The sequence below is a fragment of the Struthio camelus genome, chromosome 17, assembly GCF_040807025.1.
Source record: "Struthio camelus isolate bStrCam1 chromosome 17, bStrCam1.hap1, whole genome shotgun sequence".
NCBI lineage: Eukaryota > Metazoa > Chordata > Aves > Struthioniformes > Struthionidae > Struthio > Struthio camelus.
This window is the reverse complement of record NC_090958.1, coordinates 13422483-13439801: the sequence shown is the minus strand read 5'-3', so window position 1 is coordinate 13439801 and position 17319 is coordinate 13422483. Positions and strand designations below refer to the sequence as shown.

Sequence of the window (17319 nt, the reverse complement as noted above, 5' to 3'; positions counted from 1 at the left end):
CCCCTCAGGGGGCGGGCACCCGGCCGGCGAGGCGGCGCTGGGGGCCGCTGCCGCCCCGGTGACCGGCGGCGGCGCCTTTAAGCGCGTCAGGCTCGGCCCCCCCCCCCCGCCGCTCCGCGCCGCCGCGGCCTCCCCCACTGCCGCGCGTGCGCCGCGGCCGCCGGGGCCAGCGCTGCGCTGCGCTCCACTGCGCGCCGCGGAGCTTCGTGGGGGCGCGGGCGGCGGCCACGGCCAGGCCCGGGCGGGGGCGGGCGGGGAGCCTCGGGGCGACCCCGGCGCCGCTGTGTACAAACAGGCAGGGCGGCCCTTAAGGTGGCCTGGCGCTTAAGGCGGACCGCTGCCTTAAGGTGGACTTGCCCTGCCGGCGGCTCGCGTGGTGGCGCGGCCGCGCCCGCGGGGCGGGGCGGGGAGGGCCGCGCCGGGCCGCGCCGCCCTCGGCGTAGGGCAGAGGTGCCTGAAGCAGCGGCGGCGGCCGCAGGACGAGCTGCGCCGGCCGGTCGGTCGGTCGGCCGGTCCCGAGGAGCAGATGGGGAAGGCCCGCTTCTGAGGAGCCCGCTGCGCCCCGGCCGCTAACAATGAGCAGCTCGCGGCCCGTCTGCAGGAAGAGGCAGCCCCTGGCCGGGGGAGAGGTGGGGGCGGAGGGGCCGCGGCGGCGGGCGGCGGGGAGGCTGCGCCGCTCCTCACCGCCCTTCGCGACCGGGCAGGCGGCTCGGCCCGGCCCGGCCCGGCGCTCCTAGGGAGAGCTTTACCTTTTCTTGTTTTCCCAAGGGAGCTTCTTCATCGCCGTCCTCCTCATCCTCACCGTCACCTTTGAGTGCTGAAGTTCTCCCCAAAACGTAGCTCGCTCGCTCGCCGCCCGCCTGCCCTCGCCCTGGAAACCCGCCGGCGTCGCGCCATGGAGGCGGTGGGAAAGTTTGAATTCAGCAGGAAGGACCTCATCGGGCACGGAGCCTTCGCTGTCGTCTTCAAAGGCAGGCACAAAGAGGTGAATAATCCCCCCTTTTTCTTCTCCGCCTCGCCGGTTCCGGCCTGGGCCGTATCTGGGCGCCGTGCGCCCGTTGCCCCGTCGCCGGCGCGCGACGGCCAACACGGCCCTGGACTCCTGCGTCTGTTCTTGGCCGCGCTGCCGGCGCCCGGTCTGGTCGCTGCCAGCCCCAGGACAGCTCTGGTGAGCAGGGAAGCGTCTGTTATTGTTGTTCTTGTCATGCTCCGGCGTCTTCGGGGCGCAGGCCCCAGCAGGACCTGCGATGGGGTTTCACCTTGTGGCTCACCCGAGCGGGTAAAGGCCGGCAGCCCCCCGCAGTCGCGTCCCACAGAAACATCCTACGGCCGCCCTTCCCTCCCCCCCCCCCCAAAAAAAAAAAAAAAACTTGCTCTCATCTTAAAACAAAATAAAAGAGGTGGGGAGGGACCCCAAACAAGAAAGAAAAAAAACTCCCAAAATACCACCCGACAGCCCAGGACTGTCTCTGAAGTGTCTTTTGGTTGTTGTGGAGTTGTTCCATCTTCATCCTCTTAATTTTTCCAAGAGGAGAGGAAACCGCTCACCCTTAAATAAAAGGAAACCAATCCATCTGTGGATTTTCCATCATTAGCGCTCGGGATAAGCCGTGGTTCCCACAGTGGGTTTATTTCTAGTGCTTAAGTAAGAGGATAATCATGGTGTAAAGTAATAACAAAAACCCAAACCTTGGGCTTTTCTCCTTGGGTTGACAGGCGTAATTCAGGAAAGGGCAAGTCCGAACAAGTGAGGGATATGCATTAGGATATGAAGTGGAGGCCTTTACTAATGCTGCAAGTCGCTTCTCTAAGTAGTATTTTTAGTCTGTTAAGAGGCTGCTTGTCCTAATGTAAATTAATGGTGAAATTTACATATATCTTTAAATTACACATGCACTTTTTAACTTTCAGAAACCTGAGCTGGAAGTAGCTGTGAAATGCATTAACAAGAAAAACCTTGCAAAATCTCAAACTCTGCTGGGCAAGGAAATAAAAATACTTAAGGTAAAGGTAGAAGGAATTATTTTCTTCAGAGTCTTTGTTATATGTTCTGTTTGTTGATCCTAGCTTATAGTCTTTCTCTTTACTTTTTCTAGGAATTGAAACATGAGAACATCGTTGCCTTGTATGACTTCCAGGTAAATGCATTTAATTATGGCAAAGCACTCTAGATTTGGGAGAGGCTGAGTGGAGTTTGCAGAGTTTGTTTTTAACAGATGTTTGTAATCAGAGATACCTGTTCTGGGAAAAAGTCCCTCATAAGCTAGGGAAAGATACACAAACATGTCTGAGCAAATCATGTATTAACTGTGTTCTGGACCACAGCGCTCTTATGCAGCTGAATGAATTTTTTGTGTTTTATGGCACAGTATCCTGGGAATGTGTGGTAAATATGTCTGTGTGTTGGAAGGTCATAAGTTCTTAAAATGTTAGAAATAAAATAAACTTACAGTAGTTCTCCTTGGCATGCCTGCCTTTTTTTTTTTTCTTTGTCTAGTCTGGCTATACTCTCAAGAGTATTTCTTTTTCATAGACCATGTAGAAATAGTGTGAGCATGACTTTAGCATGTGATTGGTCTTCAGTTCCTCAGGATTTTCATTTGCATTTTTCTGTTATCCTTGTGGCTATCAGTAAGTGTTAAAAACTGCAGCAGACATTTTTAGATTATTGTGGTTTCCCACAGTTGCTTTTTCCTACCAAGTCAGCTCTAAAGATAGACTCCAAGGGCCTGGAACTGATCTGCTCTGAAACCAAAGTTATTCAATGACATTTTTTACTTAACTTTTAGTTACAAAGTTCTGCTGGGCCATGAGGCATACTTTATCTAACATTAATGATATTTAAAAAAAAAAATGCTGCATGATCTAAAAGCATAAAATGGAATCCCTCTGTTTCTAAACTGAGGGGCTGCAGTGCAATAAGTCAAGGAGCTTATTCCACCGTATGGTTTCATATTTATGAGTGACGACTGTGATGGCTGCTGGCTTCCCTGCACAAGTCAGACCACCCGGGTGGCTGTTGGGTGGCTTATCTGGAGCTGCTTGCCTTGTCCCTGATATCACGTGGCCGCTGTGTTTGTTGACATTCCTCCTGCTCCCGTGGATTGGCTGAGGTGGCCTCTGCGTCACCCAGAACACGAGTCCCAGCTGGTTGGTACAGCCTCTTTGCAATGCCTTCTGGGTGCTGTAGTTTCCATGCGTCACCCTCGCTCTGTGGCCCAAAGGACTGTATTACCTGCTGTGTCCCCTCTCTGCCAGCACAGAGGGTCATGGCAAGGTCTTACAGGGGGTTTATTGGACGTCAGGTTCTTGGAAGGCCAGGCATTAAATGCTTTGTTTTTGTTAAAGGCAAATGGACATGGGGAATTTTTAGGCTCCTCCTGGGAGAGAGGCAAAGGCATCAGGAACAGGACTTGTCCTTTACTTGTGAACTAGCATTTAGAGCTGGTTTTGCAGAGTCCTAAGGGAGTGACCTCCTTTGTTATGATGCTGCAGAGCGGCACAGAGCTGGAGAAGTTTCCACTGGGCGAGGGGCGCTTAGGGCATTAGATCTCAGATTTCTCATTCTCTTCCTCCGTACTCCTAAGTTTACTTATTCCATAATTTTTCAGTTGAGGGAGTGAGTGGCTGTTTCTGCCCCTCCCCTATAGTTTGCTTTTGCATGACATATTACACTGCTGGATTTGCTTTCTGCAGATCTTTCAAAACCTTTGTTCATGTTCTGTTCCTCTCTCTGCCTCAGATAACTGCCTGATAGGAGGCAGATCAGATGCTCTACCTAAAGGAATGAGTTCCTAACTGTTATAATTGAGGCAATGCATTTTTCTCGTGTGATGGCAAAAGAGCTTTAGTTACATTCTATATATATAGCAGTGTAGCCTGTTGAGATGTTTGTAAGAAACTGTGTAAGATGTGGAAAAATAGGAACTCGGGAATGGTCCTGCTTTCAAGGTATGCCCAGGTCTGTGTTGTGTCACCAGCTTTGTCAGATACTCCTTATATGACCTTGGGTAATCTGATTTCTTGGACAAAAATGATATGACTTAAGTTGTGTTGGGATGCCACGCAGGGCTACCAAGGTGTGGACTCTCCTCTGGTGGAAAGTGATCTGTAATCACATACAGTCCGATGTGGTCCCCCACATCGATTGTATGTGTAATACATCTGAGTGTTTGGCCTTGCTCTGTATCTGTTTATGAGAGTAATCTGCAAAGGTAAATGCAAATTCTGAGGAAGGCTGGCTCCTGCCTACCTTTCCTTGCTTTGTGGAAAAGACTTTTTCTAACTGATCTTGTTCTCTGGTACAAGATTAATTGTTTCATTCAGATAGCTATATATTTATGTATATATTTACCCTTGAAAATGTCATCGTTGCAGTTGATTGAGCCCTTATTTTTAGGCTTTCTAAAACTGAAGAGGTTTGTTCTTCTGCTACAACTTCGTAGGGCAAAAAGAAAAAAATAGTTCCTTTGAATCTTAATCTTACCCTACAGCTTTTTCTGTTACGTTATTGTATTTTGTCTCTTCCCTTCCTCTGCACCTCCTGTCAGCAGTGACTTTAACTTTTATTCATGTGCTCCTTACACACAAAGGAGTGAAAGGAGCCAAAACACAAAGACCTTAAGCAAATGATTACACCCAGTGATGCTTTCGTTAGCATTAACTTTTAACCAGGAAAATGCAAACTGGGCCTAATACAACTTTAAAATTTCTGATGTAATGCCAGATTTGCCCCAGACAGGCACTTGCAGCACTGATATTTCATGTGGCAGCTCCCTCCCTGACACGCTTATTTTACCCCTCAAATCTGGGAAAGTTGCTGTGTTCCTTCTTGTTTTGTGTATCTTTGTGATATTTGGCTCATAAATAATGACAAAATAAGAAGTTTCCTAGGAAGAAATGACACTGGTGAATGTTTAATGCATAAAGGTGCCGTGTCTGGACTTTTATAGATCCCCTTCACTGGAGTCCTAAGAGCAGCATCGTTACGTGAGAATAGCTCGCCAAATGAAATATGCATATTCCCATTATTATGTGCTCATGTATTAATGAGAGGTGCTGTGACTAGTCTAGAAGCCTAATGAGAGAACCCCTGCTCAAGAAGCAGATAAATCATGTTTTATTGCATTTTTATATTTAGAAAGTACTCTCTAGTGTCTGTATGGAGCTCTGCTGCAAATCTTTCCTAGACCTGAGAGATGTTTGGCATAAAGTGAAAACAAGATTCTTCCACTTGCTGCTGAACAATCCCTCGCTCCTCAGCTGCCTTCTAGAGCGATTGGAGTTAGGGTCTCTGGACTGCAGTAGTCCAGAGAGACGTCCGGAGAGCAGGAATATAGCGTAGTGAGCTCTTGTTGCTTAAGGTGGAAGTTAATGACAATGAGGAGCTAAATAGTGGTTTCTTTTGCGTGAGCATTTGATTTGGAAATGAGATTTCTTAAAACATAGATTCCCAAAACTGTGGGGATCAGCTCAACTCTTCATTTGTTTTGATACTGAAAACTTAGCAATGTCTCATCTGCTGTGTGGGATTTATTTTGGAATCTTTTGCGAGACTGAATGTTGAATCTGAATCTGTGGTCAAAGACCACTTGAAGTAGCTAAGAGGATTCAATCATAGTAAGGTAAATCTTGCGCTTGTTTGATCCTAGGAGTACAGCATTGGACTGCTTTTTCCAGCACTAGCAAAAAGCAGGCTCTTACATGTAACTAGGATCTTTGGGGCAAAGGGAGGTCCTAGCTATGTGCTTTTCCCTGTGCTGTGCCTCCTGCCCCTGGAGGGTTGGTTATGTAGGTGCCAGCTGAAGATCTCACATGTGACTGTGTTGGTGTTGGGCCATGTTTATTCTAATACTGCGGAGCAAAGCAGTCCTAACCCGGCAGCTCTGGACTTGCAGAAAATATGCTATTCCTGGACATAAATCATCCTTTGGGTATTAGAACAGGTTTTCCTGGTAAAAGGGGGACTTTACTTCCCGTTCTCCTTAGCTGTATGCTGTGTTCTGAGTTTCTTGAGGCAGCCTAGCTGGGACTGTGCTTGTATGGGTATTGGTTTCTTAAAGTTTTGGCATCCCTTAGGTGGGATGGGCTGGTCGTAGAAATGTAGCTCTAGGCTGTTGTATTCTTGCTTCTAGTTTAGACCAGGTTAACTGAGGGTTTGCTTTCTCTAATTCCATGTCCAGTTGGCTTGTTGGGCTCAGCAGCTAGGGATGAGATCAGAGTAAAGCTTAACTCACTTCTACAGCAAAGACTCACAAAAATATTTCTGCTGGGGAGACTGCATCATCTGGAACCCTTAAAGAAGAGACGCACAACATGGAGTCCTTGCAGTCCAAACTATTTGTTATCTTCTCATGCCCGTGGATTAAGGCATAGGGTGGCAGAACAAATGTTCTTGGGCTGCATGGTCAGTCACCCAAGGCTGTCCTTTGGAAGGAGCAGGGCTGAGTAAGAACAGGCTTATTCTATTGCTGCTGTAGAGAGAGTTCTTGTGATCAGTAGAGTCACAGCTGTTTGGCTCTGGCATTTGGCTCTCTGCACCATCATCCTCTTCTGACACCTGGACTAGCAGCCAAAGGCTTCATCTTGTGCACGTGCCTGCTGTTGTCCGTTCGGAGACCTCTGGATCTCCGTAAGTGGCGACGTACTTTGGTGTGCCCTGCAGCACTGCTCACTTCTACTGCAGTGCTTTGATAATGCGTGATGTTGGATGAATCGATGCTTGCTGCAGTGTCACCTCCTTGCCTCACCACCTCTTGTGCCATCTAATGCAAGATCTTCTGCTCCTCAGGCATTACTGTTCTGGTGCCCTGTCTCAGGAGACAGGGCTCCAGTGTGACACCTGGGATGACTAAGATACTCTGTGTCTGGGAGATCACACTCCTGAGGTCAGACAGGCTGCCTGGTTAAATCTGCTTTTAATTCCCTCCCTGAGTGAAGCTGGCAAGCTGCCTTGTGAGTGGGTGTAAAGTGCAGGCTCCTCTGAATTGCCAAGCAATCCTTCTGCTTGTGCTGTGGACAAGAATGGGTTGTCTGCTGTATGGCTCTGTCAGCGTCCCCACATCTGTTGAAGGGAATCACTCTGTTACTGAAGACTGGATCTGGCTTAATTTGAAGGTAGAAGGGGGAAAGGGGCAGGAAGTCTAACCTTCCCTCTGCCAGTAGTTTTGTAGAATGAGAGACGAGAGTTTAGTGAACCAAAAAGGTTATGTTTATGGCAAGTGAAGAATTTTATAGCTTTGAACTTCTACTTTATGTCAGCTTCACTAGCTGGTACCCCATGGAGCAGGTCACAAGAACATCTAGCAAATTTTGACCACTAAATATAGACCTTGGAGGAGTCATAGGGCTTTTTTTAGAGGGAGTGGTCTTGTTACGTTTCTGAAATGATGATCACTGTTTTACTCATGGTATGTGTAAAGGCACATACCTGTGTTCCCCTCACATGACGACGGTGTCATGGAAGAGCCAGTGATGTGGAAGGTTGATGACCTCTAAAGCTCCTGTGGAAGGTAGCATTACTCAGACTATAATGAGAGATTAAGAAATGTTTCCCAAGAGTAATCAGAAACTGGTAGGCTGTGTTCACAGTTTGACAGCAAAGCCCTGGGAACTGCTGAGGCGCTATTCATGCTGCTCTTCTTTAAGCTCCATCAATGTTTCCATTATGAAAATTTCCACTGTTTAAATCCTTGTGCTGAGTGAAAGCATTATGCTGAAGGGGGAAAAGCAGGGCTATGGAGATTTGGAAGATGGATGGGAGTAGACGCCCCCTAATCATATTGACAGGAAAAAACACCCCTGAGGGGGATTGAATTTAGATGGAGAACCACTGTTTGAACTTCTGCCGAACGTTATAGGTCCAAACCAAAGCCCAGTTAATACATTCAATCTTGTGACTGGATTGGACTGGACCCTAAATCATGAAACTGTGGTGAAACAGAAGTGTGTGTTGCAAAGGCTCATCTCAATGCTCAGGCATATGTAGAGAATTGAGAATAATCAGTTCACTCTCGTGTGTTTCCTTCTTCTTTCCTCTCCCTTTTCTGCACTTGCTGTTTTCCTACCTGTTGATACCAACTGAAAAGCTTTTGCGCAACAGCCAGACTAGCAAACAGCAAGCATAGGGTCAGTGTTGGTGGTAGGTGTCTGTGCGAGCGGCTCAGGTCTGCTTTGGAGCAGCTCTAGTCCTTTAAAGCAAGGGTGTCCCTTCCGTGAGGCACACTGCCACAATCACGCAGCATACAACAGGAAACAAAGTGCTAAGGTGGTCAGCAGAGATGGCTTTCTTTGATGTGCGAAGTCAAGGAGACGCATCTTTTTCAGAATAAGTATATACTTTTTTCACTTATGTTTGTTTCTAGTGGGTTTTTTTTTTGCTTCTAATCATGTTCACGTAACGCTCGGAGAGAGAATACGAGTGCTGTGATCTTACAAAGCAATGTTTCTGAGGTACAGACCTAAACATGCGTTGCTTAGGAGAAGCCATCTTAATTATCTTCACTGGATGTTGTAGTTCCCTTTTGAAAACTTTAATAGCGAAGCTTCCCAGCAGAATCCCAAGGAAGAACCCTGACAACAGATAGCTTGAAAGCCTCCTTTGCGCATAGCATATAGCAAAGAGGTGCTTTAACTGTGCAGTAACTCCCGCTTTATGATGTGCGAACCCTAAATACAGCCATAAACCTAAAGAGATGCTCTTGAAATGCAAAACGATGATCTCAAGGCTGCCTTTCTTCAAACCTAAGGTTGTTTCAAGAGGGGGCTAATAGAAATGTATCAAACTCGGCATCACTGGTTGCTTAGGGCAAAAATATTCTTTCAGGGCTGCAAGAACACCTGCCCGTCTCTTAGTATGAGAATGATGGGAGGAATTAAGTCAGTTGGGCTGGCATACTGGAGATCAACCGGACAGTATGTATCATTTGTGGGGAATGAAAGATGTACGATTTCAAGTCATTACAAATCCTATTTAGCAAAGCATCTTACATCTCCAAGAAAGGAAGGCCTCCCAGCCTGTGCAAATCCATCCGGGTACACCTGGTGGCGTGGGAAATGGTGTGAATTGCACTGGCTATGGAGGGGTGAAGTGGTGTGAGGCAGGGCAAAATGCTGAGAAGCAGACCCTGGTGTGCTGGTCAGAGAATGGCTTTAAAGCACACAGTTTGTGTGTTTCTTAATATCATTGTACACGTAAGCAGAGATTTTGGATATCTTTCTCTTCAGAGGCTCTTTTTTTTTTTTTTTTTGGATCTGACTGATATATATATATTTTTTAATCTAGTAGGCACTTGTAGCTGACATGTTAAGTATGTTAAAGCATATTACATTTTCTTTTTGAAATATTGTGGTCTTAAGGCCATGTTACTCTGGCCTCTGGCTCTTGGATTTTTCTCTTAAATGAAAACTTTTTGAAAGAAAAACCTTTACTTTTGCTTTTTTCTTTAAGCTCCTTGTTGTAACAGCTTTGCTCTGTGACAATGTGTGTTTGTTTTCTTAAATGTGGTAAATGAAGTTTGAAGTAAATGGGTATATAGGAGAAGATTTGCAAAGGCCAGTTAGTCGTGCAGCTGCCATGGAAAAATCAGTGGGCGTTGGGCCCTTAATTTCTGCAGTTGCTTAAAATCTCTCACAGGATATCAGATTAAACGTGTTTAGGATTTACTGTTGAAAAACAAGCCTTTCCCAACTTTATTAGTAGAACTACATTCTTCAGTTCTGAAATCAAACTCCTAAGTTAGGTGGCTTTCTTTGTATCTGACTGTATCTCAGTGTGTGGTTGCAACCGAGATGTTCAGCACGATGCCAGAGTATGTGGGGGAGACCCTGACTCTTGTTGTATTGTCTGCCTCGGCCCGCAGCACTCCCCCCCCACCCCGCCCCGGCTCCTGTTCTTTGTGTAGGCTCTTAGGCCCATAAAACGCAACTTCACAGTCTGCAAGAATTTAATTCCAGTGCATGTGACTGAGCTTAAGGTAACGGAGAATAAAATCTTAAATGTTCATTTTATAATATGACTGTAATACAGAAGGGTGATGAGGAATAAATATAGAACAGCAAATCGGATCTTCAGTGTTTCATTGTATTTGGAATTCTGTAGTCTCCTCTCTTGATGGCATTAATATAATGCATTGTCATTTGCAAAAAGGAACTTGCTTTTGTTGGGAGAATCTTCTGATCTTACTTTATCTGTTAGCAAGGGAGTAACTACTCTTCCTATTCCATTATCAGAGCAAGGGAAAGTCCCAACTTTGCAGAACGCTGCTGCTTTTTTCAGTCTCGTACCTTTGCTGGGCTGCTGCGGCTGCTGCATGCAGATGCAGCATGCGCTGCATGCTCCCAGGCGGTAATGGCTCCTGAGGAGCTGGCCAGCTGGGGGCATCGCCTGGTGCAGGTGACACTGTTACCCCCGAGACAGAACATGATTGTGTGTGAGCCTTGAATTTGCTGTGATGCGTGGTCTTTTTCAGTGCTGGGCTTACCTTGAAGTTCTGGGACCAGTGGAACCTGCCCCTTTGTCTCTATACTCTTATTATGACGTTAATCCTATACTTGAGTTTTTGTGGTTAGTCTCAGGTGCTGCTTTCAGCTTTGTGTTGCTGTAGTGCTTTGGTCTGCAGACGCCCAGTCTGCCTCTAAAAGAGACTCGTGTTTTCCTGTTTGGGCTCTTGTGAGCGCTGTAGTCATCAGTTGCTGAACAAGTGCTTTGAATCTGAGAGCTTTGTTCAAAGCCTGCAGCAAACCTTTGCGAAGCCACAGCTGAATGTCCCATCAGTGGAGCTGTGGTACATACAACAGTCTGCAGAGGCCTAGAGATGAAGAGGGAGGTGGAGCTCCTGGTTTGAAGGGAGCTGCAGAAAGCTTGTGTCCCGTGGAAGGGGTTGGTGAAGTTTCTTCAGGGAACCTAAACATTGAGTTGTTCTACCAGCAGTCCTATCATTTCTCTGTGATGGTATTAAGCTGTCTGGCAAATGATAACTTGATGGACATGACACTATATATATATATATATATATATATATATATATATATATATGTGTATATATATATATATGTATATATATATCTTTTTTTCAAGCGTTGAACAGTCGGACTTTAGGGCAGTTATCATGAGGTTTTGTTTGGGATGCATGGGAAGTACTTTCCCTCCCTTCCTGAAACACATGCAGAACCAGAGGTTAACTTTCTTGCTGTCTTTAGTCTGCACTGAAGTATGATCTGTCCTGAACTGTTCATCTGTCTTATAAGCAGAGAGTGCTGTAGTGTCTGCAGTGGGACAGCACTGGCCCTTTCCAATGTTGTTCTACTGATTCTACAAAACTCCAACTACTGCAGCACTCTTCGTAAACCACTTGTATAAGGCAGGACCTCACTTCTGCTTATCGTGTGTCTCAACTGGTGCTCCAAATCCTGGAGCAAGCTGATAGAGGTTCTTCTGCCAAAGCAGATGTCTGTGGGCCTCTCTGGGTCTTGCTTCTTACCTCTTAGGATCTGCATTAAAAAAATTGGGAGCCCTCATTCTTTTGGGAAGTCGAAGATCTGCTGGTTGTGCCGAGTTGGAGAAAATGCTTTCCAATCAGTGGTTGTAGGTTTTATTGCTGGGCCTAGAATTGCCAAAACAGGCCAAGACATGAAGTAGGCTGTTGCATGATGGTATTAGTTGTTTCAGTGCTATCTTCTGGACTGCACTTAGGTGTGACTGATACCACAGCCCAACATTTATCTGCTCTGGTATAGCCCTTACACAAGAGGAAAGTGGTCGCTTGTTCCTTATAGCGTGCTAGCTTGCTGTGGTGCAGGACCTTATAGGCTACGAGACATGAATCCCGAAGGCCTGTCCTAAAACTTGCTTTTGTCTAGTCTTAAAGCTGTCTCTGGGTTTGAGAAATGCTCAATATTGTGCTTCTGTGCAGAGAGGAGATTATACTACAGTAAATGAGTACTTTTTCTTCCTTCATCTCAGTTATTTTTTTCTCTCCTGAATTGGAAACCTGCTTGAAATACTCCTGAATTTTTTATTGCTAAGTTTCAGAAAGAGTGAAGAGGGGGAGCAGGACTGGAGAGTGGTGTAGCACAGGAGACTCTGAGATACTCTTTCTGCATATGAGGACAGAAATCATGTGAATATCACTCAGTTATTTATTTTAGAGCTATTTTGCTAAGAGTAGATGCTCCCGCAATTCAGATTGTTAGTACTGTCTTTTATCTTCTGCTCAAATAGTTGCATCAAGAGAGAATCCTTGCCTAGCATGAAGGTTTTCCTTTCCCTCTTTAGGGGTTAACCTGCTCAAGACAAGGTCTGAGCTGCAGTAAAATAACTCTTAAGAGATTTAACCATTTGGAAACTTTTTTTCTCCTCTTGGGAATCATAGGTTCTGTTTTTCAAGCCCGTTCAGCCTGGGAGCCGCTATGTTAACTAAAGGCTTTTTTGGATGACCTTGGCCTAGGAGCTGATTCCTGTCGAGCAAAATTCTTGCACCTTACAGCCGATGTTGGTGACCCCAGTGCCGCTTTCAGAAAAGAGACGAATGGATATCACAGGCCAGAAGAGCGCTGGCTCTGTGAGATCCTGCTGGCAGAAGAGGAGGGTGTAGCGTACCTCCCTGCTGCAGTACTGCTGCAATCCTGCAGCAAGCAGGGGAAGTGATGTTAGAAGAATTGCCCAAAGCAGAAAACCTCAGCTTTCAATTGCTGTCGAGTTTATCTTCTGCTTTCAGGTTAGGCCCTGAGCTTTATTTTTATGCTTCTGTTTTGTTGGTACAATGGATGAGCTCTAGCCCCGTTTACCAAGATCTGTGCAGAGCAGTTATCTTTCCTTGGCAGCTGCTCTGGGTGCTGCTGGAGGGTTAAAGGAGCACATGGTCGATGCATTCTGCGAGGTGCAGAGCAGGAACTTTTGGCATCAAGGGAGGCTAACAAAGCAGGCAGTGGTGCGCTTTTCTGCAGGAGAATAACAAAAACGATTCTGAGGGCTCGAGTCTGTGAGACTCCTCTCTTGCAAGCAGTAGGAGCCTTGTCAGTCAGGCTGTGCTCGTGGGCATAACACTGGAGCCGTCCAGCTTTTGAGCCCCAGTCTTCCCACAGAAGAGGCGAGTTATGTCAGGTCAAAACCTTTCTTTTGTACGTTTTTACCCTGTTGTCTTATTAATGCTAGTTGTGCACAGGTTGGTGAAAACGCTGCACTGCATAGAGTGTTTTGGAGGTGTTGTGTAGTTAGGCTTAGACTGTGGTTGGTTGTGTGTGTGTGTTTTTTTGGTTCTTTTTCTTCTCCTTTTTTTTCCTTCTCCCTCCTTACAGCCTTCTAAATTCAGTAGCAGCCCAGGCTGGGGTAGAGTGCGGAGGAGGATTTCTCTGAGGAAGTTTCCTCTCACAGACTTTTTAAGCTGTGGTAGGAGGATGACTAACTGTGGGTACACCCAGACATTTCCCTTTGGACACACCTAAATACACACTTTCCAAGAAGAGGATCATGCCACCTTCCAGTCTGGGCGGAGAGAAAATTTAAAGAGAGACTGGGCTGCTGTGCCTTAACACCCATAACACCGTTCTGCAGTGTCTTAGTGAGGAATCTGAGCAACGCGCTGTCCTAGGGTGATTTCTGCTGTACTGCTAAATTAAGCTTCTTCGTTTCTTTGTTCTCTGCTAGCAGATGTGCATTAGTTGTAGACAGTAGAGGCTGTTGCCTATTTTTACACTCAATTAAAGTGTAACTTCATTGCTGAGGCCTCTGCTGTAAGAGCTACAAGTCGGGCAATGATCCAGACTGATTAATTGTCAGCTTAATGTCTTTGGCAGAGGCCTTTTGGTGCTGTTGTGGAGCACAGTCAAGGCACTGCTGCATACTGTGATGAGGGAAGGATTTAGGGAGGTTCTTCTCTGCCATTGCCTTAGTTGAGTTCACTTAGTGACAGAATTAGCCCTTGCTGTATGGAATGGCATGTGTGAGTAAGAGGTCCAAAGTAAATTCCCTGTAGCGCTTCTTGGATGTGAGCCTCTGCAGAAATATAAAAAAAAATCGTAGTATCGTTCCGGTTGCTAATGTGGAAATGAGTGGGTTGGGCACTTTGTCTCTCCTCAAAGAGGCTGGTAGGCTGTAAAGTTTTGCTTGCAGCATTTTTTCCTTGTTTTGTTAATGCACAAATCGTAAATATTGTGGAAGGATAAAAATGGAAAAGAAACAGCTTCTGCTGCTGAATCAGCTTGAAAGAAGTCCTTTCGCCCATTTGAGGAAACCGGGAGTCTCTTTGAACAGTTGCATCTGTTCTAAGTAAGCTACCGGCTGAAGGCTTTTTCTAAATGAGAGCTTGTTTCTGGGGCCCTTCTTAAAATAAATGCTTGGTTTAGGTGGTAAAATTCTTACAAATCTTTCTGGTAAGCGATCCTTGAAATGCTGAAGCTGCAAATGTGAAAGTTGTCAGCCCTGCTACAGGCATCTGTGCTCTGGAAACACAGTCGGTAAACATACTGCTGCTGCAGTGGGTACGTGTACGGCAAGGGTGTTGGTTTGCATCAGGAGCGCTCTTTTGCAGCAAGTCTCCCAGTCCTCTCTGCTCCCTGTGCTTTGGCTTGCGTCAGCATGGTCTCGAAGCTCGGGAGACCCAAATTCCCATTCCCCCCCAAATTCGTTTTGGGGGAAGCTAAGGTGGAAGATGGGCTCAGGAGTGCACCTGGCACTTCAACTGCTAGTGGACCATGGGAGTTGAGTAGAGCTACTCTGAAATAAAACCCCTGAAATGTAGTTAGTGTCGATGTTGAGTTCTCGGCACCAGTTGTTTTGCTGTACAGCTCTCTCCTATTGTCTTATGCTATTTGTTCAAGTAGATGTAGCTAGGATGAAACCCATGCTTCCAGTTTGGCTTGTGGGCCGTTGTCCAAACTGAAGGAACACAGTTTCAGTTCTCGTCAGAAACGACAGATGCTGAACGCAACTTTTACGTGAGGTTTGTGTTAAATTTAATCAATGGAAGAATGCTTCCTAATAAGACTTGAATGGGCAGCAAGGACTGTTGCCAGTGGATAGACAGGGCAGCCCCCTGTTTGCTGCCTTGCAGGCATTTCCTCCTTGTGTCTTTAGCCTGTCTTGGTGGGATAAAACCTGAAGTATGAAGGTCACATTTTTTGCTAGGGAGATTGAGCAGAGCGTCTCCCTTGTCTGGGTGTCCTTATTTAACCGTAGTCACTGAAGCATTTGAAGCTTATGTGTATGCACTGACAGCCAAAAATCAATGACTAGCTTTATTATGTTTGTTTGCAGTGTCTTTAAATAAAGTGGGAAAACAGCCAAACTGTACAGTGCACGTTAGTTCTTGGCTAATAACTAAGAAGTTATTACTAATATCTTTTGGGTTCAGCTTATACAAGCGGAAATTCCCCTTCATTTTCTGTGCAGGTAATAGTAAACTAAGGTTCCCCAAACCCAGCTGGCACCGTGCATATTAGTGGACAGAGGTACTGAATTGCAGTGACCACAACGTGTTTAGACAAGAAGTGTCTATGAGAAATACCGTGGCAGTGATGAACTCGGTGTGGGCTGCAAAAACCACTTTAGAAACTTCCCCTGAGCTTGGCAGTTCCCCTGTGCTGAGCTCTGTGCTCTGCAGCTGCACAGTCATTGCCCAAGTAGCTGGCTGCAAGGCAGTTCTGGTACATCCTCCCGTCTGGGTGTAAGTCTGTGACTGGAGTTCACGGAGCAGTGAAAGGCCTGGATAGCTCATAAATCTTGACCTTCCACTGTTTCTGTTAAGGTCAGCAGGAGCTGGTGGGCTTGGAACGCTTCTGAAAATTTTCCCCTTGTGTTTTGTCGTGTTTGAAGCTTGTGACGATGTCTGGCGTTTGCTTCCTATGCTGGTTCCCTAGCTTAGTGCTTTAAGTACAAACTATTTCCCCGCTCTATATGAAGCGTGCGTGAAAGTGGATGGCTTAACACATGCTTCTTGTAAACGTGAGAACTGGAAAACAAGGCCTTGTCATTCATGGAAAAGCAGCAAAGCACTCTTGAAGTATCACAGAAAAGTGCTTATTGGAAAAACAAGGAGACCTTTTAAAAGTTCAGCCTGCTTGGTAGTAAGAGCAGTTTTAAGAGTCAGGAATTGCCACCCCTGAGTCTGGTGAGCATCTTGAACCAGGGAAACCATTTGAGGTTAAGCTGCTGGGCTGCCAGGTATGCGCGTGCAGCGTCTGGGGGAAGGTGGCCTGTTTTGCATGCAACTGTGTGACTTGAACTACCTGCGATTTGAAAGACTCTGCTTCCTCACCTCTCACCACCCCTCCTCCGACCAGTCTTGCAGCACGCATCTGGAAGCTCAGATATCGCGTTATAAGGTTAAAAGAGAACTACAACCGAAATGGTGAAAGGTGGTGAGGGCTTGAGGCACTGACAAAGTCATTTCGGTACAGGCTTGACAGGCAGCGAGTCCTGGGGGCAGACCAAGAGGAAAGGAGTTGGGAGCAGACAACAGAGGCTGATCGAAAACTAAAACACTGGTAGCATGGGTATTGGGGCTTTTTGAAATTTTAGTCAAGCTTAGAGGAGGAATTAGGTAGGCAGGTGTCTAAACAGCCTGTAAGTGAAGGCGTACTCCCCTAGAGCTGTGGAAAAGTAGTGAAGCCTTTTGCTTTGCCTTTGCTTTCAGTGCTTCTCCGCGCAGCCAAGTTTCTGCTGCGTACAGTTGTCCAGGACTGGGCCTTGCACTGAGGAGTGATTTTTAGCATGTAAGCTTTTGTGTAGTAGGTCCACCCAGCTTTCTTCTGTCTGACTTCTGTTTCAGCAAGAGCATTTTGAGCCGTTCGCCCTTCTGGGGTAGAAGGGCTAAAACGTGTGGCTGCCCGTGTGCGTTCTCTGCCACGGGTTTGGGAAGTGGTGCCGAGCCAGTGGCCGACAGCGACTCGTGTCAATGCATGTGCCGCACAGCAGCCCAGTTCCTGATACTGCTCCTTGGTGTCGCATGCTTATGGGGTGCTTCTCCACAGTGTATACCACCTTGTACTTGCTTCCCAAGACAGGGAGCCAGTGGAAAAGTTCAGCTGAGGATGGAGATGACTTTCAAGCTTGAAAAAAGCATCACAGTGCAGCACCCACACCGTAGCAAACGTTGGAAGATGAGCCTTTGATCTGGACGTTGGTGCTGACGTTGACTGTCATGATGACCCAGAAAGCCTTAGCCACCTGCTAATAGTGCCCTGTTAAATTTATTAGCGCTCTGTGGATGCGTGTCTAGAAATTGGTTAGCCAATGTTGCGTTTTTGACCTACGTGGCACAATGCTTTCAAATGGATAATTGTAGCGTGTTCTCGTCGTTGTAACACCTAAAATAGAAGCCT

General features: G+C 46.5%; 1 protein-coding gene across 1 annotated transcript in view; it reads left to right on the top strand.

The window, feature by feature from the left end:
* Positions 1-420: 420 nt before the first annotated feature.
* Positions 421-17319, top strand: part of ULK1 (unc-51 like autophagy activating kinase 1) — an 85216-nt gene continuing 68317 nt past the window's right edge. Inside the window, exons 1-4 of the mRNA XM_068910692.1 lie at positions 421-629; positions 769-985; positions 1912-2004; positions 2097-2138. Coding sequence (XP_068766793.1) covers positions 896-985; positions 1912-2004; positions 2097-2138 — 225 coding nt within the window. The 5' untranslated portion in view covers positions 421-629; positions 769-895. The remainder of the gene's footprint in view (positions 630-768; positions 986-1911; positions 2005-2096; positions 2139-17319) is intronic.